This window comes from Muscardinus avellanarius (assembly GCF_963383645.1).
Source record: "Muscardinus avellanarius genome assembly, chromosome: 1".
NCBI classification, from domain to species: Eukaryota; Metazoa; Chordata; class Mammalia; order Rodentia; family Gliridae; genus Muscardinus; species Muscardinus avellanarius.
The window spans coordinates 120,006,900-120,031,904 of NC_137786.1; the positions used below are offsets into that span (position 1 = coordinate 120,006,900).

At 42.5% G+C, this 25,005-nt stretch overlaps 1 protein-coding gene across 1 annotated transcript in view; it reads right to left on the minus strand.

The window, feature by feature from the left end:
- SORL1 (sortilin related receptor 1) overlaps positions 1 to 25,005 on the minus strand; it is a gene marked incomplete at its 3' end in the record, with an annotated part of 156,975 nt that overhangs the window by 77,955 nt on the left and 54,015 nt on the right. Inside the window, exons 9-12 of the mRNA XM_080707083.1 lie at positions 22,372 to 22,564; positions 16,354 to 16,471; positions 16,062 to 16,135; positions 5,538 to 5,626 (exon numbers count right to left, since the gene is read on the minus strand). Of these exons, the coding sequence (XP_080563209.1) occupies positions 5,538 to 5,626; positions 16,062 to 16,135; positions 16,354 to 16,471; positions 22,372 to 22,564 (474 nt within the window). The remainder of the gene's footprint in view (positions 1 to 5,537; positions 5,627 to 16,061; positions 16,136 to 16,353; positions 16,472 to 22,371; positions 22,565 to 25,005) is intronic.

The following is a 25,005-nucleotide window of genomic DNA, read 5'->3' on the forward strand; positions in this document are numbered from 1 at the left end:
TTTCTTTGGGTGAGAGAAATGTTCTCCTTCTTGACATACATCTTTCAGAACTGATGAAGCAGTATATTTAAGACCTGAGCCTCCTATGGTATATAAATGGTATCTCAATTAAAAAATGTAATAGGTGGCTGTCAAAAATAAAAACATAGCCTCAGAATTTTTGTAATAGAAACAGTGTCCTAATGATACACATGTTAATTCCAATGTCTTTTGCATGTTTCAGCCTACTAGGGTCAGAGGTGGGACCCACAGTTAAAGACAACGAAACTGTTGGACAGCTCTACAGCAACACCTAGAGGGTGGGGAATCAGGACACTATAGCACATGAAAAAGAAACTGGGGATGTTGTTCACAGAATGGCAATGCTCAGGAGGACATGGATGGGGTCCTCAAATGTCCTTAAAAGGCCTCTGGATGAGAAGGAATAGCTCCTGTGTGACTTCAGGAAGCAGACCAAAGCTCACTGAATAGATGCTGGAGTGCGTGCGGGGCACTGGGGCTCTCTCTTACCAGAGAAGTTTCGCTCATAAGCAAATGAGCAAATGAATGAATAAATGAATCAACAACAGAATGTTCCAAAGGGAAATGAAAGCTCCATTTGAACTCCAAGTTCCTCATTTCTAGAATTGTTCAAGCAGACACAGGATGGCCCTCCATCACAGACACCAAGGCTGAACCTGCTGATGTAAGAGGCCCAGGTCCCTGATGGACGTCTCCAGGCATACCACAGCTGCTGCAGTCCAAGCTGTCCCAACTCGCCCTGCAAGCCTGCCCTATCTCCTCTGCTCTCCTGTGACTGGCACACACAAGGTCCCCAGGGCCTCGCTTTACTACATCCTCCTCAAGCCTTATTTCTCAACAGTCCCCAACTCCCAACATGCATCCTATTTGCAGAAAAGAGCTGTGCAGTCCACACTGGCTCATGCTGCTCCTTTGCACACACTCTTCCTAACGCTGAAATGGCATCCCATCTTGCCTTCTATCCTCCAATTCTCAGCTCAACTTCCATCTCCTCCAAGAAGCCTGCCTTCCCGTCTCCTTGGCAGCACTCCCCGGTGGCACTTGCTCCCGGTTGCCATGCTCACCAAGATCTCACACCTTGCTGTGTTTAAATGACCTGGATCACTAACACTCATCAGGAACAAGACCTCGCCCTCACTTTTCTGTGCCTGCACCTGCATCTCTCCTGGCATGCAGAAAGGGCAATAACATATGTTGAGGAAAATGAAATGTACCACACTCAATTTTCTTTTTTGCTTTTTTTTCAATCCTGTCTCTTAGTTTCTGAAGTTAAAAGGTGATAAGGACACCTGCTCCTCTGTACCTCAGGGGGCAAAAGAGGTCACCTGGGAGTTAGAATGAAGTGAGTGTGATCCTGAAACCATGTCATAAGTGCTACTACTAGGAAGAGGTTGGAACCGTGGGATCTGCTTCTAGAAAAGGCTCCTTTCCAGAAAAAGCAGCTGCTGTGCTGTGTGTACTCTATGAAGGACCTTTTCAGAATTCCCAGAGAAAAGCCCTAAGGAATTGGAAATCTCCTTAGAAAAAAAGATACTTAGGGGCAAATCCAAAATATCACTGAGTATCATTAATATCATTATATTGACGGGCACACTGCCAAGAAGAAATGGAAATCAATCGCATCCCTTATGATCAAGCTGACAAACTTGTGTTTGGATGTTTTTGGTCAGGATACAAAAACACAGCAGCCCCTTCCCTGAAGAAGGCTGACTGGGCGCAGACTCCTGGTGACAGCCTGCTGAACGAATGATTAAGTGAATCCCCAGCACAGGCTCGGATTTGATCATTTCAGACATAACAACAAAACAAAGCGTTCCACTCCTTGCTCTCGATTTCAATTAACAAGTAACAAAGGTAACAGTCTCCACGGAGCATCAAGGCAGAGGCTGCAACAAATGGCAGTCCACTCTTAGTTATCTGCGTTAATCACGGAGAGAGAGACATGAATAATTTAAATAAGCGAGCACCCAGGGGAAAAAGGCAAAGAATCCAACTCTTACTTTATTATTTTTTATTATTTTTGCCATACTGGGGATGGAACGCAGGGGCATTCTACCTCTGAGCTATATCCCCAGCCCTATTTTTTATTATTTACTTTGAAACAGGGTCTCACTAAGTTGCAGCAGGCCTCACTAAGTAGCTGAGTCTGGCCACGAACCTGCAATCCTCCTGTCTCAGCTTCCCAAGTACTGGGATTACATGTATGCTCCACCATGTGCAGCCAACTCTTACTTTAAACAACACTCCTACTTCTGTCCCCAGCTACCCCTTATTAGGATGACTGATGCTACTCTACTTGGCTTTCCTCCCTAAAAAAGGGTATCAGGACAGGAAGTGCCCCTTCAAAATAAGCCGGCCCTCCTGGCCCCTCTCTCCCCTAACCTAGAAACATCGCAGAGGCCCAGGGGGCACATGGCCACACCCCCTAACCTGTGTGTCCTTGGGACACAACGGGGCACAACATCTGACTCACTGCAGGTCTTCAACAGCTAGCAGTGTCTATTACTTGTGAGAGGCACAAATTAAACCAACAGATATACAAACGCCAGCACAAACATGGGAAGCCCCACAGCAATCTGAACATGGATAGAGTGCTGCGTGCAAACAGCGTGCTCTGGCCTTTGGCTATAAGGTTGCAGCAGCTGACCAACGCCATATAGAATAAAAAAAGGGCCAGATGGAAAACCAAGCCCTCTCTGCTGCCTGAAGGCCAGGTTGCTCAGCGCAAGTCAAATTAACCACGAGGTAAATCAGCTGCTAGATCTTTCTCCCAGCCACCCACCTCAACAAATGTTTGTGTAATTGACCTGAAATGATTCTTAACATGCTCATGCTCCAGTGTGGGCACTAACTCCTGACAAATAACATTATTTCTTCTTGTGGGAAAACTGAGGAAGATCTTAGATCCTCTCTGGTACCTGGAGCTTCTGGAAAGGCTCCCTCTGTGTGGGGGTATCGTTCACCAAGAGCATGACAGCAGTGGTCTCCCTTGGTTCCGATGGCACCCTACCCAGATCCCTTCCAGCTTCACAAATCAGTAAAACAAAACTATGCCAGCCCGGAAGCCTGAGTATGCATGACCTGTTTATTGGTCAAGCAAATATTTGCTGAGCACCTGCTAACCTGTGCAGAATAGAAATACTTGTCTAATGGCCTTTACTGATAAGTTGAAGAATTCAAGTGTAAAATAAAGAGTTAACTAAAAAAAGAAGTCAGAATATAATCAATGCCAAATTATTGGGGCAGCCAAAGAATACCATAAGGCTTGAAGGGCAGAGAGATCGCTCTGGTTGGGAGGTCAGCCTTAGAAGGGGTCTGAAGTTCTAACCAGCACAGAATTCCAGTTTTGTAAAATCAACTTCATGCAGGCCTACATTCATAGTAAAGCACCACCTGGCCTGAGTATATAAACTAAGCTTAATATCATTCTCCTGTTTTTCAGAGCGGCAGCAGGATAGGCAAAACCCCTCTGGGAGCCAGGCACTGGATAAATGCCAGGTGGCTATAGAGATCTGGGCCAAGCTCAGGCTGATATTTAGGACACATGTACCTGTCTAAACGAGACCTGTTCCTCTTCCTAATTTCCTATTTGCAAGTGCTTTATTCAAACCAGGCATTAGAGAAACCTTTAGATAACCTATACAAACTGACAAGTGCTACCATGTCCATAATCACCAAATCCAACCCAAGGTTATAAGAAATTGTCCGGAGAAGGCACTGGGCTTTTCCGGCAGCAGGTTTATCTTTTGGTTTTGTTTTGTCCGGGTAGTGCAGGATGACGCTGCACTCCCTGAGCACACATGTGCCGACAGATGGAGTCAGAGCACCAGGAGCACGCACACTCGTGCAGAGGAGCCAGCTTGGAAGGCAAATGTAATCTGTGGAGAACTTAAACAAGGAACACTGAGAACTGAGTCTAAAACCTGAGAGCCACCCAAGGAATGAAATGCGTTCCTAGGAAGCCAAGCACCGAGCCGGGGTGACTTCCACACAGAGCGGTATATAGACACTGCAAGTGCTTCCTCGTCTGTCTTACAACTAGAGGGTGGAATGCTTAGGGGCAGGGGACCGCATCCTAAGTCCTCTTTAGATACACAGTACCTGGCAGGAGCAGTGCTTGCTAAACGTGTGAGATGCTAATTAAACCAACAGATATCCAAACGCCAGCACACACGTGGGAAGCACCACACTTCATCATCTGAACAAACACCAATCCAAACATGGATACAGAGTGCTGTGTGCCAAAGGCCTGCTCTGGCTCCCGGCTGCAAGGCTGCAGTAGCTGACTGGTAACACACAGAACAGAGAAGAGCCGTTTGAAAGCTAAACGCCTCTCTGCTGCCTGGAGGCCAGGCTGCTTAGCACAAGTCCAATTAACCACAGGGGTAAAACCAGTTGCTAGACGTTTCTCCCCAACACCCACCTCTCCCTTCCTGCTGGCTCTCATTAGGAGCAAAGAGAAAGCAAGCTTTCTTCCCTGTCCCAGACAAGATGATGGCTGGGCACCCCTCTGCCTTTTGTAATCCAGCTAATGGATGCCACAGCAAAGCAAGAAGATGTAAGGGCCGGACAGCAGGCCTGAGCGAGCATTAATTGTATGAAATTAATCACAAAACTGCTTTTGATAAGATCGGGACTGAAGGGGAAAGAAGTTACAAACTCTTGATATTTTTGCTTTTCAAAACAGTGTGTGTGTGTGTGTGTGTGTGTGTGCGTGTGTGTGTGTGTGTGTTACTGCGAACTGACTGAATCCAGCAAGACCATTCTACCCCGAGGCCACATCCCCAGACCTATTTTATTTTTTGAAACATAGTTTCACTAAGTTGCTGAGGTTATTCTAGAACCTGAGATCCTCCTTTCCCAGCCTCCCAAGCACTGGAATGACAGACATGTGCCACCACACTCAGCTCATAATAATATCTTGCACAGAGCACAGGATGCGATCTGAAAAACTGTCACTCTCGAGCAGGAAGACCTTGGGCAAGTTGCTCCACCTTGCTGATCCTGCTTCCTCACCTGTAATATAAGGCAGGAAGCCCTAACATCCCTTCCAGCTCAGTGTATAAGAACCCGGAAGACCAAAAACAGCACAGCAAAGGTCAATCAGCCATCAAGTTATATACTTGCTATAATTAGTACTCGTGTATTATTATCTGTTATTATTGGTATTAATCACTCTATGAGCCCATGTGTGTGTGTGTGTGTGTGTGTGTGTGTGTGTGCATGCCATGCACAAAGCAGAGACAAGTTAGAATCTTAACTTTTCAGTCATTAGCAATTCTTCACATTTACACAGTTTTATTTTTCCAATCAGTAAAGTTATTTTGTTTTTCCAAATCCCCCTTTGAGACAGAAAGGGCAGATCATTATACCCACTTTATAGATCAGGAAAGTTTAAGTAACTTCCGGTGTGTCAAACTGTGCCGTGGAGAGATAATCTACATATGACTGCAGACATAAATTGTGGGGAGAAGCAGCCTGACACTAAACGGAAGGGCTTAATCGAAGGCACTTACTTCAGCTCGTTGGTTTCCATGCCCTGGGCAATGGCCATGATGATGCCGCCATGGTCTCCCCAAGTGTAATAGTGAGGTCCAGGAAGAGCCTGCAGAGAGAAACCAGCAGTGACGCCCTGCTGTGGAGACAGCTGTGCAGAAGCCACAGGAGCGCGCACACACATGTCATGGACACGCAGGTGCACAACAGCAGCAATGCTGACCACCTGAGCACAACTTTTCAATTTACAAAACACATTCACCTTCATCATGTTCACTCCACCCAACCCTGGAGCCAAGTTCACATATCAAACCCCAATTTCTGCCTCTCACCAACCAGTGGTTGAAGATGAACACACTAGGGTGTGGAGTGATAGCCCAGCGCTAGAGAGCTTGCCCAGCATGTGAAAGACCCTGCATTCCACCCCCCAACACGGTGAAATACAAAAAAAGTAACCAATTGGAGTTCCAGCTCTAATATGATGATAAATGCACCCAATGGCCTACCCTTCCAAGTAATTACAATTAAAAACCATGGGAAAAAAATACAAAAACAACTATCATGGGATGCTGAAAAGTAAGTAAAGCAGGTGGCTTGTGGAGTGGGCTTAAAGCCCAGACAGGCCACCCGCACAGTTGAGGGTTCCCTGGCGTGGCTTTGTCCTCAAGTGAAAGACACAGTCATCAAGCATCTCAGTTATAGCTACAGAGCTCAAGTTTTGACAGAAATTGACTCTGCCAAAGGAGACAGGGAAAGAACCTCTGTAGGCTGAAGAAACTGCATGTGGAATCTCAGACAGAAGAGTGTCAAAAAAGTAAATCTCCCAGTTCTAGGTATGAACTCACATCAGCCTCAGCCTCACCCTTAAACTACACCTGAGTGGAAGAGACCCCAACCAGCTCAGCAGGGGCTCCGCAGACTGAAATGACATTAGAGCTTCCTGCCGCAGGAAGAATCCGGACCAGCCAATTGCATGCTAAGACGGAAACATCAATGTCCTCCAGAAGACTGCACTTCATGCATCTCATCTGCATGTCCAGAATCCAAACAACGATTACTCAACATAGGACATAAAGATAGACCCATAAAAGGAGTCCAGTTCTCAAAGGGAAAAGAAAACGATTCATATATTGATTTTTTTTTTTTTTTTTGTGGTACTGGAATGGAACCCTTCTACCTCTGGGCTACACTCCCAGACCTATTTTATATTTTATTTGGAAACAGGGTCTCTTAAAGCCAACATGGCTGGCTTCGAACCTGAGCGATCTTCCTGTCTCTGCCTCCCAAGCATGGGCATTACAAGTGTGCGCCACCATGCCCGGCATATATTTAGATTTTTAAAAAGCTTTGAAGCAGAGTGTGGTGGCACAAGCTTGTAATCCCAGGATTTCAGAGGCTGAGATAAGAGGATCATAGGTTCAAGGCTAGCCTCAGCAACTTGTGAGACTCTCATCAATCTAGCAAGACCCTGTTTCAAAATAAAAATAAAATAGTTTGGGGGTATAGCTTGGAAGTAGGATGCCTGAGTTCAATTCCTAATACCAAAAAAAGCACCAGCTTTTATAATCATGTTCCACAAAACAAAAGAAAACATGTGAAGTAAGTATTCTCCCCCACAGAAGTAGAAACTTAAAAAAATAGCTCGAAGTTTTATAACAAAAAAACACAATATCTGAAATAAATTCACTGAAAGGCTCAGCATCAGAATAGAAAGAATAAAAACAAGAATTAGTGAGCTTGAAGATAAACATAGATTAGGAGAAATTATTCATTTTAATGGAATCACAGAGGAAAAACTATGGTGGGAGCATCACAGACTTGGGGGATAATAACAAGAGGCCCAAAGTGTGTGAATGGAGTCTGAGAAGAAAAGGAAAAGGGGGCTGGGCAAAAAAACTGTTTGAAAAAATAATGGCTGAGAATTTCCCAAATTTGGTGAAAGACATAAATTTATAGATTCAAGATCAATATACAAAAACAAGATAAACTCAAAGAAAACTCCTAGACACATCAGAACAAAACTGCTGATAGAGATAAAAAAATCTTGAAAGCACCTAGAGAAAAATGTCATGTTATATACATACATGAAAATGCATGCAGATAGGACAGAGACATGTCACATACCTACATACACACTGGAAATGGCCACAGGCTTCTCATCAGAACCCAGGGAAGCAAGACAGCAACTGGGCATCTCTAAAGAACTGCCAATCTAGATTATTATCAAACCAGAATTCAGTAATGCAAGAAACACAGCCTACGCAAATGCATGTGAGATACAAAGATTAACACCAAATAAAGGAAAACCAGGAGCATTCACACCTCGTCTACAAGAGATGCTAAAGAAATTTCTGTAGGCTGTAGGAAAATATCTCAGGGGGTAAACAGGGATCTTTAGGAATAAAGGAAGACCCAGAGAAATGGTTAAAGGCCTGGGCAAAAATTCAACAGTGCTTTCTCACTCTTAAATTACTTAAACTTCATACAATAATTTAAAGCAAAGCCAGACTTCACCTGGAAAGTCTACAGTCATGTTGATGCTACGACACGCACGTGTGGTCACAGCATAAAAGTGGGGGATGAAGGAAAGGGACGTACCTGATCACAAGCTTCCTAAGTCTTATGTTAAATACAGTATTAACTCAAAGAAGGCTGAAAGATTAGATATGTACAGCCTAATCCTTAGGGAAATCACTAAAAAAATGACAGACAATAAAAACAGAATATCTGCCGGGCGTGGTGGCACATGCTTGTAATCCCAGCATTTGGGAGGCTGAGACAGGAGGATTGTGGTTCAGGGACAGCCTCAGCTACTTAGTGAGGCCCTTTGCAGGCCAGTGAGACCCTGTGAAAAATAAAGAATAAAAAAAAGGGGGTGCTGGGGGTGTAGCTTACAGGCAGAATGCCCCTGGGTTCCATCCCTAGTACCACACACACAAAAAAAAGACAGTATCTAACATTACAAACATATCTAAAAGGAGATAGGAACAGAGAGGTAAAAAAAAGAAAACGAAAACACACAAGGGATAAGAAAAAAAATTAGGTATAAATCCAACCATATTAATAATTATATTAAATAATAAAGGTGTAAGTACTTTGGTTAAAAAGTGGCAGAATAAATAAAAAGACCAAGACTCTACAGCATGCTGCCTATGAAAACCACTTAAAAAATAAAGACACAGATTCATGTCAAATATGTACTACCCAGATTATAAGCATGAGATGGCTGGAGAGATTCTTCCCATATCAAATGAAATAGAGTGCAAGACAAAGACTGTAGCCATAGGCAAGGGGGCATTTCATAAAGATAAAGGGAACAATTCATCAGAAAAGATCATTATAAATGTGAATACACTTAACAGCAAAGGCTCAAAATACAGGGCAAAAGAAAACAATATCGACAAAATTTAAGGAAAAAAACATAATTCTTTAATCACAGTAGGACATCTTACCATCTATTAGCAATTCAAAGAAGTTGGTCCCTCCCCTCTCTCAACTACACAGAAAATCAGAATATCAGCAACCATTCTCATATAAATGACAGCTCTCGAGGAGATATGAAACCCCTGCAGAACACACAGAACTCTCTGGAGTATAGGAGCCATTCACCAACCCAGACCATATGCTGGACCACTAAACAAACCCTAGTAAAAGATACTGAATCATACAAAGTGTATTCTCAGGCTACAAGAAGTTACATTAGAAATCACTAAGATGTATGAAACCCCAAATACCTGAGTGTAAAGTAACACTTTTCTAAATTACCTATCAGTCAAAGATGAAAATCAAGAAATGTTAAGGGATGTTGAAAATGTTCTGGAATTGGACAGTGGTGATGGGTGCACAGTTGTGTGGCTTAAATAAAAACTTCTGAACTGAGTACTTTAAATTTTATGAAATGTGAATTATATCTCAGTTTTAGAAAGGTCATCTAATAATTCTGACTTTGAAGATAATAACACTATATCTCTAAACAGGTGGTATTTAGCTAAAGGAGCAAAGGAAAACTTACAGCCTTAAGTGTTTACATTTGAAAAAATGATCTAAAATCAATAACCTAAGGTCATGCCTTAATAAACTACAAAAAAGAAAAATAAAGAAAATAATAAGAAAGAAATCATCAAGCCAGAAAATTGACAATAAAGAAAAGTAACAGAGCTAAAAATATGTTCTTTGGTAGGATCAATAATGCTGACAAAACAAAAATTAATCAAGGAAAATAAGGAAAGAACACAAATCACTAATATCAGGAATGATAATTATCAAAAAGCCTACAAACATTAAAAATTAACAGAAAATGCAACTAATAACATTACTCCCCCCCCTCAAAAAATGGAACCACCTAAATGAATAGACAGATGAAATAAATTTTGGTGAAATAAACAACTCACCAAAATTGATATTAAAAAAGAAAATCTGAATAATCCTTCCTACATCAACCAGAAAAACTGAATTACTGTTTTAAAATTTTTTATTGGTGTATTGTAGTCATACATTTTAATGGGGTACAAGATGGTAGAGGCATACATCACACATCACTCATTTAGCCCTTCCCCAATTTCCACCCCATTCTCTCCCCCCTTCCTTCTTCTCATGTTTGGCTTAGTGATCAACTTTGATTATGTTTGTGAATGTACATCATGTACATTAGGGAATTCTTCTCTTCCCCCCTTCCCTCCCCTCAGGCCACCTTATTTGCTCATCTATAGAATCTCCTTTTTCATCTAGAGTTACTCCTATGACCCATTTTCTCCCTAGCTTTCTCATATTAGGGAGAGCATCTGATTTCTTATTTTTTGTGACTAACTAATCTCACTTAGCATAATGTTCTCTAGTTCCCCCTATTTCCCTGTAAATGACATAATTTTGTTCTGTTTTATGGCTGAGTAAAATTCCATTGTGTACATATCCCATTTGTAATCCATTCATCTGTTGATGGACATCTTGGCTGGTCCCATAGTTTGACAATTGTGAATTGTGTGGCTATGAACATAGATACATATGCATTAGTTTCATAGCTTGGTTTCCATTCTTTTGGGTAGATACCCAGAAGTGGTACTGCTGGATCATATGGTAGGTTCGTTACCATTCTTCTAAGGATCCTCCATACTGTTTTCCAAAGTAGTTGCACTAATTTGCAATCCCACTAACAATGTATTAGAAGTGCCTACTTTTTTTGTGGGGGTCTAAGGATGGAACCCAGGGGCAACTGACCTCTGAGCTACACCCCTTGCCCTATTTTGTGTGTGTGTGTGTGTGTGTGGTACTGGGGTTCCTGGAAACCCTTATAACCTCCAGGCTACACTCCCAGACCTATTTTATATTTTTTTTAAATTTGGAAAAAGGGTCTCTCAAGCCAGCAAGGCTGACTTCGATCCTCCGCAATCCTCCTGTCTCCACCTCCCAAGCACAGGGATTACAAGCGTGATCTCCACCTCCCAAGCACAGGCCACCATGCCTGGCCCTTGCCCTATTTTTTATTCTTTATTTTGAAACCGGGTCTCACTGAATTGCAGAGATCCTCACTAAGTAGTTGAGGCTGTCCGCGAACCGCGAACTGCGATCCTCTAGTCTCACCCTCCCGAAACCTGGGATTAGAAGTGTGCGCTACCATGCCCGCCAGAAGTTCCTACTTTTCCACATCCTCACCAGCATGTGTTGTTTGTGTTTTTAATGACTGCCATTCTAGTTGGAGTTAGATGAAATCTCAGGGTAGTTTTGATTTCCATCTCTCTAATGGCTAACATTTTTTCATACACTTATTGGCCATTTGAATTTCTTCTTTTGTGAAATGTCTGAAATAGTTCACTTGCCCATTTTTTTTTTTGAATGGGTTATTTGTTTTCTGAGTGCTGAGCTTTTTGAGTCCTCTGTATATTCTAGATATTAGTTCTCTATTGGAGAAATGGTTGGCAAAAATGGTCTCCCATTCTGTTGGCTCTCTGTTGAGTTTTCTAAGAGTTTCCTTTGCTGTGCAGAAGCTCTTCCGTTTCATGCAATCACACGTATTGATTCACCTCTTAGTTTCTTGTGCCTTTGGGGCCTTGTTGAGAAAGTTTTTACCTATGCCTATGTGTTGCAGAGTTGTACCTATGCCCTCTTCAAGGAGATGCAAAGGTCTCTGATCTTATTTCCAAGTCTTTTATTCATCTTGAATCAACTCTTGTGCAGGGTGTATAGTGGATTAATTTCCATTTTTCTGCATATGGTTAACCAGTTTTGCCAACACCATTCATTAAAGAGACTATCTTTTTTCCAGTGTATGTTTTTGGCTCCATTGTCAAAAATCAATTGGCTCTAAGTGTGTGGATTTGTTTCTGAGTCTTCTATTCTGCTCCATTGGTCTATGTATCTGTTTTTGTGCCAGTACCATGCTGAATTTCATAACAAAAATATTCTAACAGAATGTGAAGCCTAGAGAGTGTCATTGGTGAATTACTCAAGTGAAGTTGACCCCACTCTTAAATTATGTCAGAAAATAAAAACAAGGAATGGCTAATCAGCTTGTTTTATGAAGCCAGCCAAACTATAACATCAAAATTTAATAAAGACATTGCAAAATAAAGGAAGAAACTTCAGACTAAAATCTCTCTCAAGAATGCAAAAATTCTTGACAAATTTTAGCCATGACAATGACAAACCTAGCCATTTATAAAAAGGATAATGCATTATGACCAAGTAGGGTTTATTCCAACAACTGAAAGTTGGCTTAATATTCAAGCATCTATTCATGCAATAAGTCATATTAACAAAATAAATAAATGTCATTTCATTATTCAATAGATGTAAGAATAAACTGACAAAATTCAAAAACCATTCATGAGGAAAAATTCTCAATACTCTAGGAATAACAGGGAATTTTCCACACATTAATAGAGTATATGTGCAAAAATCTATTCCCAATGACATGTATAATGGTTTCCCATTGCAAAATCTAAATCCCTTCCACAAGATGGGGAATGTGGTAAGCATGTTTGCTGCTTCTATTCAGCAGTAAATGGAGGTCCTAGCCATTGTAGAAAGAGGAAAGAAATGAAGAGAAGAAGAGAAATAGAGGAAAGGGGTAGAAAAAGAAAAAAAAAGTAATAAAAAAGGTATGATGGCACATGCTCTTAATCATAATACTTGGGAAGCTGAGACAGGAGAATCACAGGCCAGCCTCTGCAACTTAAGAGGCCCTCTGCAGTATAGACCCTGTTTCAAAATAAAAAATAAAATAGGGCTCACAGTGTAGCTCAGAGGTAGAATGCCCCTGGATTTAACCTCTGCAACCACAGAAAAAAGGCAATAAGAGATCAGAAAGGAAGAAATAAAGCTGTCTCTCTTTGCAAATGGAATGAAAATAGAATGATTGTTTATAGAGAATCTGAAAAACTACTAGAACTAATGATTCACTTAGTAAGGTCACAGAATACAAGATCAATAAACAAAAATCAAGTGTATTATTATATACTAGCACAAAAATTGGAAAGTGAACAGAAAATTCCACTTACAGTAATAGCAAAATAAAAACTACCTCAGAATAAAGGTAATAAAAGATGCATAAGACCTCCACATTAAAAACTGCAAAAAACTGAGAGATATTAAAGAACACATGGAGAAATATACTACATTCAAGGGTCAGAAGATTCAATATTATCAAGATGTCAATTTTCCCTCAAATTGATCTATAAATTAAATGCAATCCCAATCACAATCCCAGTAGGTATTGTATAAGTTAGTAAACTATTCTAAAATGTGTACAGAAATGCAAAAGGCCTAAAATAATAAGAGCAGTTTCTAAAATAAAGATGGAAGACTTACCAAAACTATGTAAGAGTTCTCTGACTAGTAAGACTTTGGTAATCAAGACAATTTGATATTTGTGGAAAGATAGACATATAGATCAAGAGAACAATGTAAAAAGTCCTGAAATGAATGCCATTCAAATGTGACCAGTTGATTTCAAACATGTACCAAGGCAATTCAACAGGGAAAATAGAAGTCTTTTTAATAAATGTTCTTTTCAATTGCTAAAGCAGATAAAGGAAGTCTTTCTAATAAATGAATCAACAGATCTATCCATGAAAAAAATAGGAATCAACCCTTTCTGTATACTGTGTATGAGAATTAATTCAAAATGAATCCTAAACATAAAGCCTAAAACTGTAAAATACGTAAAAGAGTGCATGGGGGGAAAATAACATGTCTGAAATTTTAAAACCACTTGCCACTGTTAGTGTCAGCAAGTAGGTAGAACAATCGTAATTCTCGCACACTGCAGGTAGAAACATAAAGTGGTCCGTCCACTATGGAAAACACTTTGGCAGCTCCTTAGGGAGTTAGACATGTTCCTGCCACACTGTTCAGCCACTCTATTCCTATGTATCTGGTCAAGGGAAATAAAAACACACATCCGCATAAAAATGTGTATGTGAGTGTCCATAGCAGCTATGTTTTTAATAGGCAAAAACTGGAATGTCCACCAACAGATAGAGGGATAAAAAGATTGTGGTAAATCCCTATGGGAGACACAAATCATATAAAAATAAAAGAACTTAAATTCATCAGGATAAGTGATAGAAGCCAGGCCAAAAAAAAAAAAAAAAAAGTATACATTCTTGAATCCATTCATATAAAACTCTAGAAAATGACAACGTGTACCTTCACAGGTATGAGAATGGAGAGAGGGCTGTGATACAAAGGGACGGAGGAGGTGATGGATATGCTTCCTATCGAATTGTTCTAATGGTGATCGGTTCTTATGAAGTATTGTACTTTCCTGTGCCTCAATGGAGCTATTAAGAAGAAAGCCTAACAAGGGGATTCTGAGGACCAGACATTGTGCATAACTTCAGCAGAAGGAGACCCAGGCTGATCCTGGTGTTTCAGGCAGCGCTGCGACCACTCCATCCTACTCCCTCTCCCCTGCACTGCCCACTGCACAACCCAGACTGTGCCTCTGAAGGCCACGCTGACCTCAGAGCCCCGATGCTACCTCACAGTCTCAACTCTGTATCCTCTAGTTAGTTCTCTGCTAGTTCCCAAAAAGAAGTCTCTTGTGCATTGGCACAAGACATTAGGCACGCTGGAAGGGAGCTGACGGTCACCCCCAAGAGCCAGATGACACCACTGTGCTGGAGAAACAATGAGGCTCCACTTACTACCCAGAAGGAAATCACTTGCAGGTCCTCAGATCCCAGGTTACGCCAGCAGCAGAAGGGACGAGCAAACTGCAGCCTGCCCGCGGAGGAGAGGACATCCTATTCCAAAAGCAACAACCAGCCCCAGGGAAGAGGAAGGCAGCTGCTTAATCCTCCCACAGGAGCAGGACAGGGTGGCCTGTGAGTTCCAGCCCTGCAACCCCTGACTACTCAGGCCTTATCAACCTCCTGTCCCCTCTGCCACGCTGTGCACAGACCTTAATGCACACATGTGCCACACGCCACTCCCCCACACACACAGCTACTGAGTCCCCTCTCATTTAGAAAAATGGCAAGACCTGCCACAAATGAGATAATTTACGTGACAGTCTCTCCTTTTCTTTAACCCAGGGAAACTGACTTCCAGCCCTTTTACTTTTTCATTTTGAAACAGGGTCTCACTAAGTTGCTGAGACTGTTTTGAACCTGTGATAATCCTATGACAGTCTTTATAAACTACAGAAAGTCAAGCAAACGCTCGGTATTATTACTCCTTCACTTATTTCAGATTTCCATAAGAAAGGATTCTCCAGTAAGAGGCCCCCGAGAAAGGGATCGAGGCCTGTGGGCTGTGGAAAGCGTGTCCACACTGACCCCCATGTGAGGGTTAATAAACTCCTGCCCAGTGAGCTGCTGGGTTTGACCTGGAGGCTCTCTGGCATTCTTAGCACCACTGCTGAAAGCAACCCCTGCAGAATGAGACCAGATGCACTTCTTCTGGCATTATAAGTCATAGCAGGCTGTTGAGAAACACTTTCTTCCAAGTTTGGGAATTCTGCAATGCCCAAGGCTGGGGCTAAGTCAGTGTCTTGGGGCTGGAGAACTAGTTAGCCCTACCTTGCGAGGGGCCATAATGAGCACTCAGGGGTCCACCTTAAGGCAGAAAGTCTCTTCCACAGCACTGAATGAGACACAAGTGCCCACACCACATGACCTCAGCTCCGATGTTGTGCAGAAACAACCATTTCAGTCCCCACACCTCCTTAAACATGGCAATTCACTGAGCCACTGAGCCAAGGTCAGGCAAGCACCTGCTCCATGCCAGGCACTGTTAGGCCCCAAGTTAAAGAAGTGAAACAGACACTCTGCCCTCACACAATACATCGTCTGGGAAAATTTGGTCAAGTACACAGTTGTTTCTTAAAAAGTGAAGAGGTCTGCTTTTTATTTAATGTAACATTTTGGCAGAATCCCTAGTGCATATCATAAAGTGTGAATACCAATCAGCACGGCTGGCTCTCTCCTCCTTCACTTTATAGTTATACTGGGTACCACAGACCTTCACCGGGGACCATGTGTACACCTCAAATGCACAGTCGACACATCTTTGCACAGACAAGGACCGAGGGGGCAGGACCTGACCTCTCGCCACCGGGCTCCTGCGCTGCTCGAGACATACACGTTGGTCTTGCTGGCCAAGTTCTTCCCCACAGATCCTAAAACATAAGGGCAAGAATTCATTTTCATTTTCATTTCAAAAATATGTCAGAGAATCACCTTACCCAACCAGAAATTCTGGGTAGTACCTAGCAACCAAGAATGTCTTAAAACCAGAGAGCACAGCCACTGCTAGAGATAGGAGACCACCTTGCACAGAGCTGCCCATACCCAGCCTGCCGGAGGCCCCAGGGGGAGGCAGGCAAAGCCCGCTTACCAGTGGCGATGATGAGGCCGGGGGCAGACTCCTTGGACAGGATGGGCATCCTCCGGAGCTGGAGGTTGAGCAGCTGACTGAGGCGCTGGGCCAGGTGGAGGGAACAGCCTTGGGAAAGCTATAAAACCAAAGTTCCAGTGACGGTCAGCACACCACACCACACCTTGGTCTCCCTCAAACTCAGAGGCCAGTGTGAGGACCTGGTGGCTGTACCCAGAGCAAGGATGTCTGGCCCAGAGGCACCAGACTCACAGCCCAGCTCTCCCCACACTCCCCACCCCAAAGTGGGTCGTCCAAACCCATATATTGCTGAAGAAAAGAGAAAAATAACCTAAAAACTCCTGAGTCTCCCAGGGAGTAACAATAAAAAAAATCAATGTCAACTCAAATTGACAAATAAAGCGTCCTTCTCCCAAAAGGTTTCACCTAAATCCTCACAAGTAACTGGGGACAAAAGAGAAATGAAATCTTTCTGGGATGCACATTTCCTAAGTCAGTGGAGATGTTCTGAATACAATCCCAGCAATGCTGAGAGAAGGAAAAGCAGGCACCAAAAGTCCTCAAGTCTCCCTGATGAGCGCTCAGACGTAGGACTGGTGAGAGACAAGCCCAGTGGAGTCTTGTTATGCTTTTAAAGGAGTGTTCTACATTTGCATAAAGGTGCAGGCGCACAGGGCCAGCCAGTGAGCAACTTAGGTGCGCTCCTTTATATCTGTCAACATTTTAAAGTTCCTCTGCAGAACACCTGCTCTACAGACGTGCTGGTTCTCCTAGCCAGGAAGTGATTGCTCAAGGCTACTAAAACGTGTGCCGTCTTCTAAGCAGGGAACTGTACGTGCTTCTGGCACAAACAAAAAGTCGTGACAAGGTATGCTGCATCCAATTAGGATCTTGCTAACAAAGACCCATCTTACCACCTGGTCTGGCCAATGAAAACAAGAGCAAATTAGATGGGGGTCTCAGAGAAATCCTACTTGCTCACCCCCCATTTTCTGGCTCATGTTTCACTGTCTGCAAGGAGGTCTATTCACAAGAGCACTTCTGTATCCTAAAGCAATCAGATTTTTAGACATTCCCAGATATCTTTTTGGTGGTTTAGATTAGAAGGGTCACCCAAAGGCTACAGGCTAAAACCTTGGTCACCAGCCTGTCGTGCTACTGGGAGGTGGGCAACCTTTGGGAGGGAGAGCCCAGTGGAAGGAAGTTACAGCACTTTGGAGGGCCCTGGAAAGGCCTAAGGGGAACCCAGTCCTTTCCTCTCCCTCCCTGCTCCTGATCACCATGTCAGCAGCTTGCTCTGCCACTCTCCCCGCCAGGGTGCCCTGCCTAACCACAGACCCAAAGAAGCAGGGCCAAGTAACCCTGGACTCAAACCATGAGCCAAAGTAAACCTTTTCTCCTTGTAATTTGATCTTTCTCAGGTATACTGTCACAGTGTCCGCAAGCTAACAAACCACCTAAACTCAGAACTGGAAACTCTTAACTATTGCCTCTTAACTATTGTCTAGTTCAGAAACTGGTCAGTCAGGGAAAGAAAACACTAGTTTTCACCATACCATTAATTCTATTTAACCAGGTTCTAATCCCCATGGCTTGTTCAAAACCTCCCCATCTCAGCCACACAAGAAGAGAATGGAGTTGCTGAGGTCGCAAGATACTACTGAGGGTAGTATCTAGGAATTTGTCTATATCCATTTATAGCCTACCTCTTTCCAAAATTAGATTCAATGTGGTAAACTGAAACCTGTTGCCAAAAAGGGAAGAAAAATCAAAAAGTACATTCTAGGGCAAGAGTCTCCAAAAGAATTTTCCCTTTTGGGCCCCAGATAAAGAATATAGGACAGTCAAAGTTTACAATGGACAAAATTCAAAAATCTAACACATTACAGTTTCTCCAAAAATGAGCACAGCTTATGTTTTTCTGAGTTCCTTGTGCCCAGGCCCTACGTGGAATGGGAATGGAGCAGCCAGTGGGTGTCACAGGAAGCCAGGCAGCATAATCCATAGCTGCTTAGACTTACAGAAGCATTTAATGGAACTACCTCGTACATCATAATATCCCCATCATTTCAAATAGGTCTATGAGCAGAAAAGACTGTATTCTCCTGAACTACATTCAGAGAGGAATTTTAAAACTACTTCCACAGAAATAGTAACTTAAGTTTTTAAGTTATTAAGAGGTTCCTGAACAATATTGGTTTGAAGGACAATTGGTATTTTGTTTTGTTTTTAATAGAAGAAATGCCAACATGTGTGTGTTGTTTGTTTGTTTGTTTGTTTGTTTGTTTGTTTGTTTGTTTGTTTGTTTTTGGTGGTGGTGGTACTGGAGATTTGAACCCGGAGCATTCTACACCCCAGCCCTATTTTTATTTTTATTTTGAAACAGGATCTTGCTAGGTTGATGAGAGTTTCACTACTTGCTGAGGCTATCCACAAACCTGCTCTCCTCTTGTCTCAGTCTCCCAAATTACTGAAATTATAAGTGTGCATCACCACACCTGGCTCCAACATGTGTTTTTTACATAGTTAAGTCCAAACAACTTAATAAGTTAAAATGTCATAATAGCCTAGCAGCAATCTGAAACAATAGTATATGTAAACTGGAAGAAAATATAACAACTCTATTTCATTTTTAAATATTCACAATTATCTACTTATGTAATGTGTGTGCTTGTTGGACATGGCATAAGTTTTCAAACTTTGAACCACATGTGGACCCTAATTACCCTCATTTCTTGTTCCATCTTCATTTTCTCACTTGGTTTTTTTGATCATATTCAACTTCCAGAGATGTGATATCATTAAAAAAAAAAGAAATGGGAGACTTCCGGGAAGATGGCGACCGAGAAAAGCGGGGCTTAAGAGTCCCGCTAACAACCAATCTCCATTACCACAAAAAGAGCGCCTTTCATAGCCAGAAAACACCATCACCAGAAAAACAAAAAAAACCACCAGGCTCCAGAGAGAAAGCGGACTGAGAACAGAGCTCAGGGCCACAGAGGAGACACACGCGCCCGAGGACGCGGCAGCAGCGCCATACTGCCGGCGGCAGCGGCGAACTCAACGGACGGCTACAGCAAGCCAGGAGAGCCGCTGCGGAACAGCCAGGCGGGATCTTTCGGCGCAGACAGCATTTAAAGCTCCCAGTGGCTGAGCTCAGCACACGCTGCAGGGATTCAGAGTGGAAATCAAAACCAGAAAAGAAAAAATACGCCAGCCTCATGGCCGAGGGCGTTGCAGCGGCGCCATATTGCCACCGGCGGCGGCAGCAGCAGTGAATTCACCGAGTCCAGTACAGCTACATCTGCGTACTCAAGAACAGTGAGTCAAATTGCGGGCCACAGAGGAGAAATCGCAGTATTGGGCCTCCTGGGACTTGACCCAGTGAGGGAGTGGTGGTGGCAGAGATATCACACCATAGGAGAACGTGCAACCTGGCACCCCCCATAGTTTAAAGCAGCCTCTATCGACTCCCTGGGTCGGAGACTCTGTGATACAACCCAGTAAAGGAGTAGTGGGGTCTGAGATAATACAGACTCGAGATCCAGAACACCTTAAGTGAAGTCATAGTGACCCAAGGGAAGAACCCAGAGAAGGCACAAACTTCCTAAATCATGGGAAAGAGGAATAACACTGGAGCAATGAATGTGCACAACCCCACAACATCAGAACCTGATAAAACAGAAAATCAGAGATTTCTAGAAGATCAAATCAGGAAAATAACTGTAGAAATAATAGAGGTGCTTCGAAAAGAACTCAGAGAGAGCCAAAAAGAGATAAAGGATGCAATTAATGAAGTAAAGGCCTCAATTCAAAGCACAAACAACCGATTAGACCACATGGGGAACAGAATCTCGCTCTTAGAAGATGAGCAATCCAAAAATGAATGCATAGTTTCTAATCTAGAAAAAGATATCCAACAGCAGGAATCTGACATTGAAGAAATATGGGCCCATCTTAAGAGAGCTAACCTAAGAATAATTGGAATAGAGGAGGGAAAAGAAAGTGATACCAAAGGGATCAACAATCTCTTCAAGGAAGTAATAGCAGAAAATTTTCCAAATATAGAGCAAGAGGTTGATACACAGATCCAGGAAACTTATAGAACTCCCTTTAGACAGGATCGGAGAAGAGGATCCCCACGCCATATAATTGTCAAAATGACCAATGTGGAAGCCAAGCAGAGAATCTTAAAGGCAACAAAAACAAAGGGTCAACTGACATTCAGAGGCAAACCAATTAGAATCACTCCAGACTTCCCAAACCAAGTCATGAGAGCCAGAAGGGCTTGGAGTAACATATTCCAAACTCTGAAAGAAAACAACTTCCAGCCAAAAATTTCCTATCCAGCAAAACTTTCTATCAAATTAGATGGAGAAATAAGAAGCTTCCATGACAAACAGAAACTGAAGGAATTTATGTCTTCAAAACCAGCGCTAGAGAAAATACTCAAAGAGATTAACTACAAAGAAGAAATAGGTAACACTCACCAGAACCAGAGAAACAAGAGTTCCCATCCAACAGACAACTAAGATTGGTTATCTGTGGAGATTCATTATTTATGTTAGTCTTTTACCTATCTCTAAGTTGTATTGTTTGCCTTTATTGTTGTTAATTTTTAGGATTTCTAGTTGGAATATTAATATACCTTCAGATATAGCATTTGGAAATATTTTATCCAATTCTATTAGTAACTTTTAACTCTGTTTACATTGTCTTTGGATATACAATATTTTCTTTTATTTTTTAGGGAGTTTTTATATTCTTCTGTTGCCTGTGCCATTGAAATCATATCCAAGAAATCACTGCCAATTTCAATGTTGTGAGGTTTTATGACCCAGATTTTCTTCTAAAAGTTTAAAGTCTTAAGATTTATATTTAGGTCTTTTATCTATTTTGAGTTAATACTTGTATATGGGATTAGGTAAAGGTCCAATTTTATTCTTTTCCATGTAATTATTATTTTTCAACAATATTTAGTTAAAAGATTATTATTTCCACCACCAAATGTTCGTGGAAACCTTGTCAAAAATAACTTGACAATATAGGGAAGAATTTAGCTCTAGGCTTGTATTTAACTCTAATGGTCTATATATCTGCCTTTAGAACAGTACTACACTGTTTCAATTATTGTAGCTTTATATGGTTTGAAATCAGAAAATATATATCTGCTAGCTTTGTTCTTTTTCAAGATCGTTTTGGGTATCTAGAATTCATATTCCATATTAGGACAGATTTTTTTCTGAAAAATAAATATATAAATATATGATAGTTTCACCTAAAAAAACAGAAAAAAATATGCTCTAGTAAGAAAGAAAGCAAAAAGAAATATTGAAATGCTATCTTTAAATCATCAAACGCTTGGTATCAGACAAATGAAACTGTTATGTGAGATTATCATTTTTAATTTTGGATAAATTGCTATAATACTAGATGTCAACCGCTAAGCCAAGCATGAGAAGGAGGGATGGGGAGAGAATGGGGTGGGGATCGGGTGGGGGCTGACTGGGCGATGTGTGCATATATGTCTACAAAAGTTTGTATCCCACTATGATGTATGAATACAGTGCACCAATAAAATAAAATTAAAAAAAAAAAAAAAAAAAAAAAAAAAAAAAAAAAAAGAAATGAAACATGACCTATTGTTGAAACTGAATTAACTCAAGCTAGTTACTAAAGAATTCATTTGTTCAACAGATGTCAAGAATCTCAGTGATTTCCCCAAAACTTTGAAAAATGGACTTGGGGATGGAGCCTAGTGGTAGAGCACATGTTTAGCATGGGCTCAGTTCAATCCTCAGCACCACCCACACCCTCAAAACATCACTTTTAAAAAATATCCCGGTGCACAGTGCCTTGGCACAGAGTCTGGGAGCTGCAAGGTGGGCATACGATTAAAAGTGTGTTTCAAGTGATAGAAGCTGCATGTTCCCAATGAAGAGTAGATGTAGAAAACCACTACAGATCGGAGCTCTCTTACTTGTATTAACAAGCCAAACAAGAGTAAAGCGTCCATACCTCACAATTGATTTTCTCTCCATAGCCTGTGAAAGCTGGAGCCTGAAGAAATTCCCAGGTCCCCCCTTTGTCAAAGGTGATGACTGATCTCATGTTCTCCTCATTCATAGAACCATTCATCAGAGTGGCAATGTAGACTCCTTGTAATCCTTCTACACGATGAAAGTCAGCAAATGGCTCATTTGCAAAGTACCTGCAGTAAGAGAAAAATTAACTATGAGCTTGAATTGATATGTGTTGGATATCTTTTTATTGTACATAACATGAAATCAAAACATTTCAAGTAGATGATTCAGGAGCATTAAGTACATTCACAATGTCCTACGACCACCAATGCTATGTAGTTCCAGAACATTCTCCTCCCTGGCCATCATTGTCTACTTCTCCTTCCCTTCCCAGGCCCTGGCAGTCACTGATCTGCTTTCTGGTCTGTATGAATTTGCCTACTCTGGACAATTTATAAAATGGAATCATGCAATATGCGGTCCTATGTACCTGGTTACTTTCCCTTTAACATAATATTTTCAAGGGTCACCCATTTGGTAGTATGCAACATTTTATTATATGCATGTATAATCTGCTCTTTTTTGAGGTACTGGGAATTGAAACCAGGACATTCTACTTCTGAGCTACACTCCCCAGCTCTATTTTTTATTCCTTATTTTGAAACAGGGTCTCCCTAAATTGTGGAGGGCCTCACTAAGTAACTGAGGCTGGCCATGAACCTGCGATCCTCCTGTCTCAGCCTCCCAAGTACTGGGATTACAAGCGTGCGCCACCACGCCCGGCTATTTTGCTCTTTCTTAAAGAGTGAAATTTTTCCTAGGTGTGGTAGCACACACTTAAAACAGGAGGACTGCAGGTTTGAGGCCTGCCTTAGGAATTTGGCAAAGCTCTCAGCAACTTACTGAAACTCTGTCTCAAAATAGGGCTGGGGATATATCTCAGAGGTAGAACGCACCTGGGTTCAACCCCTAGTACTACAAAAAATAAAATGAATAAAGAGTGCTTTAAAAAAGATCAAGGGCCAAGATGCTTATATGATGAACTCCTAACCGCGGTTTTACAATGATGAAGCTATCATATAAAAGTTGATATAAGAATCATATCTACCTCTTCCTTGTGGAAACTGACCCAAATTCTTCCATGAGCCTTGACAGGCACAACGCAATAAACCAAAACTTGCAAAACATGAGTAGCAATATTCATTCAGGCTTACAGGTTAACCTGGTCACTAGAAATACAGCGAAGGGTTGGTCCTACCCAGTGTTCAGGTCCGCATCAGGAAGTCCAAAGCATGTGGACTCCTCCTCAACAAGGCAAGACGTAACAGCAAGGAGGAGCATGATGCCTGAGGTTACATAACTAGGAAGCCAGGAGTAAGACCCTCCCAGGCTTCACCTGCTAGGCTAGGACTGCATTCTCACTGGAAAGGAGTCTTGCACTAAATGGTGCACACATTACAAATACAACAGACAAAGTGACCACAGTTCGCTCGTGGCTTTTAAAATTGGAACCGTGCCCTTCACGTCAGGGGTTCTCAGCCACTCTGGGCGACAGGATAAAGCAAAGAGCTGCTTTCCTGCACTAGGACTGCTCCGCCAGCGCAGGCAGGGAGCCTCGCACGCACGCCGGAGAAAAGGCGGCCAGGGGCAGCAAGGAGCCGGGACGAGACTGAGCAGAATCCTAATCAAATGCCGGGCCGCCCTGGCGTGTGTAGTTCCTTAGGTGTCTTTCAGCTCTTTTTCGCTTCCCTAGGAACTGGCTGACAGCCAGTGTCCTCCTGCCGCCTACTCGGCTCTTGGTCCCAGTCTATCATCAGGTCACCTGCCGTCTTGGGTTGACTGGCTTCTATCCCACCTGGGGAGATCTGGGTTTGACGGTTAGATAAGCCCTGTTTCTTTCCCGTGGCCATATTCCTGGGCTTTATCTTCTACTTTCAGGCAGAAGCCTGAGTTCTTTCCTGTCCCCCACAGCCCTCTATATTAGTCCCAGTCCCTCCTGGAGTCTCCCCTTCCAGCAGCCCCAGAACATCTGACTTAAGTCCATTTTCTTCTACCTTGTCCTCACACTGCCACAGAGCACTTTTCTTCTTCCCAGAGAGCCCTGAGCAGAGGCTTGCCAGGCAGCTCACCAGGTCCCCTTCAGCCATGCCCAGCAAGGAACGCGGGCTGGGGGGCCATTCCCAACCACAGAGCCAGTGCTCCTCCCTAAGGTGCCCCCAGGGGCCTGACCTGCCATCAGCACATTAATTCCTCCAAAGAGTCCTATTTCTGGCTATGGCTTTCCAAGAGATTCCTACACAGTCCGTTCCCCAAATGCCAGCTCTATTAAGAGCTCTTTATTTCTCAAAGGAAATTAGAAGCAGTTCCTCTAGCACATTTCAAATACCACAGAAGTTTATTCTAAAGCGGGCTGTCCAAGTCATCTGCTAATTCACCCTTATCTGGTTTCATCTGGCCAAGACCGAGATGCAGATGACAGAAGGTGACCCCGCGGAGCAAATCTGAACCTCTATGACCCAGAGATGGGGTCAGAGAAGAGCAAGAAAGCTGAGCAGGACGCCGGCCTATGAACATTTCTTTTCTTCACTGAACTGCGCACTCAGACAGGGTGGAAGCAAACTATCACACA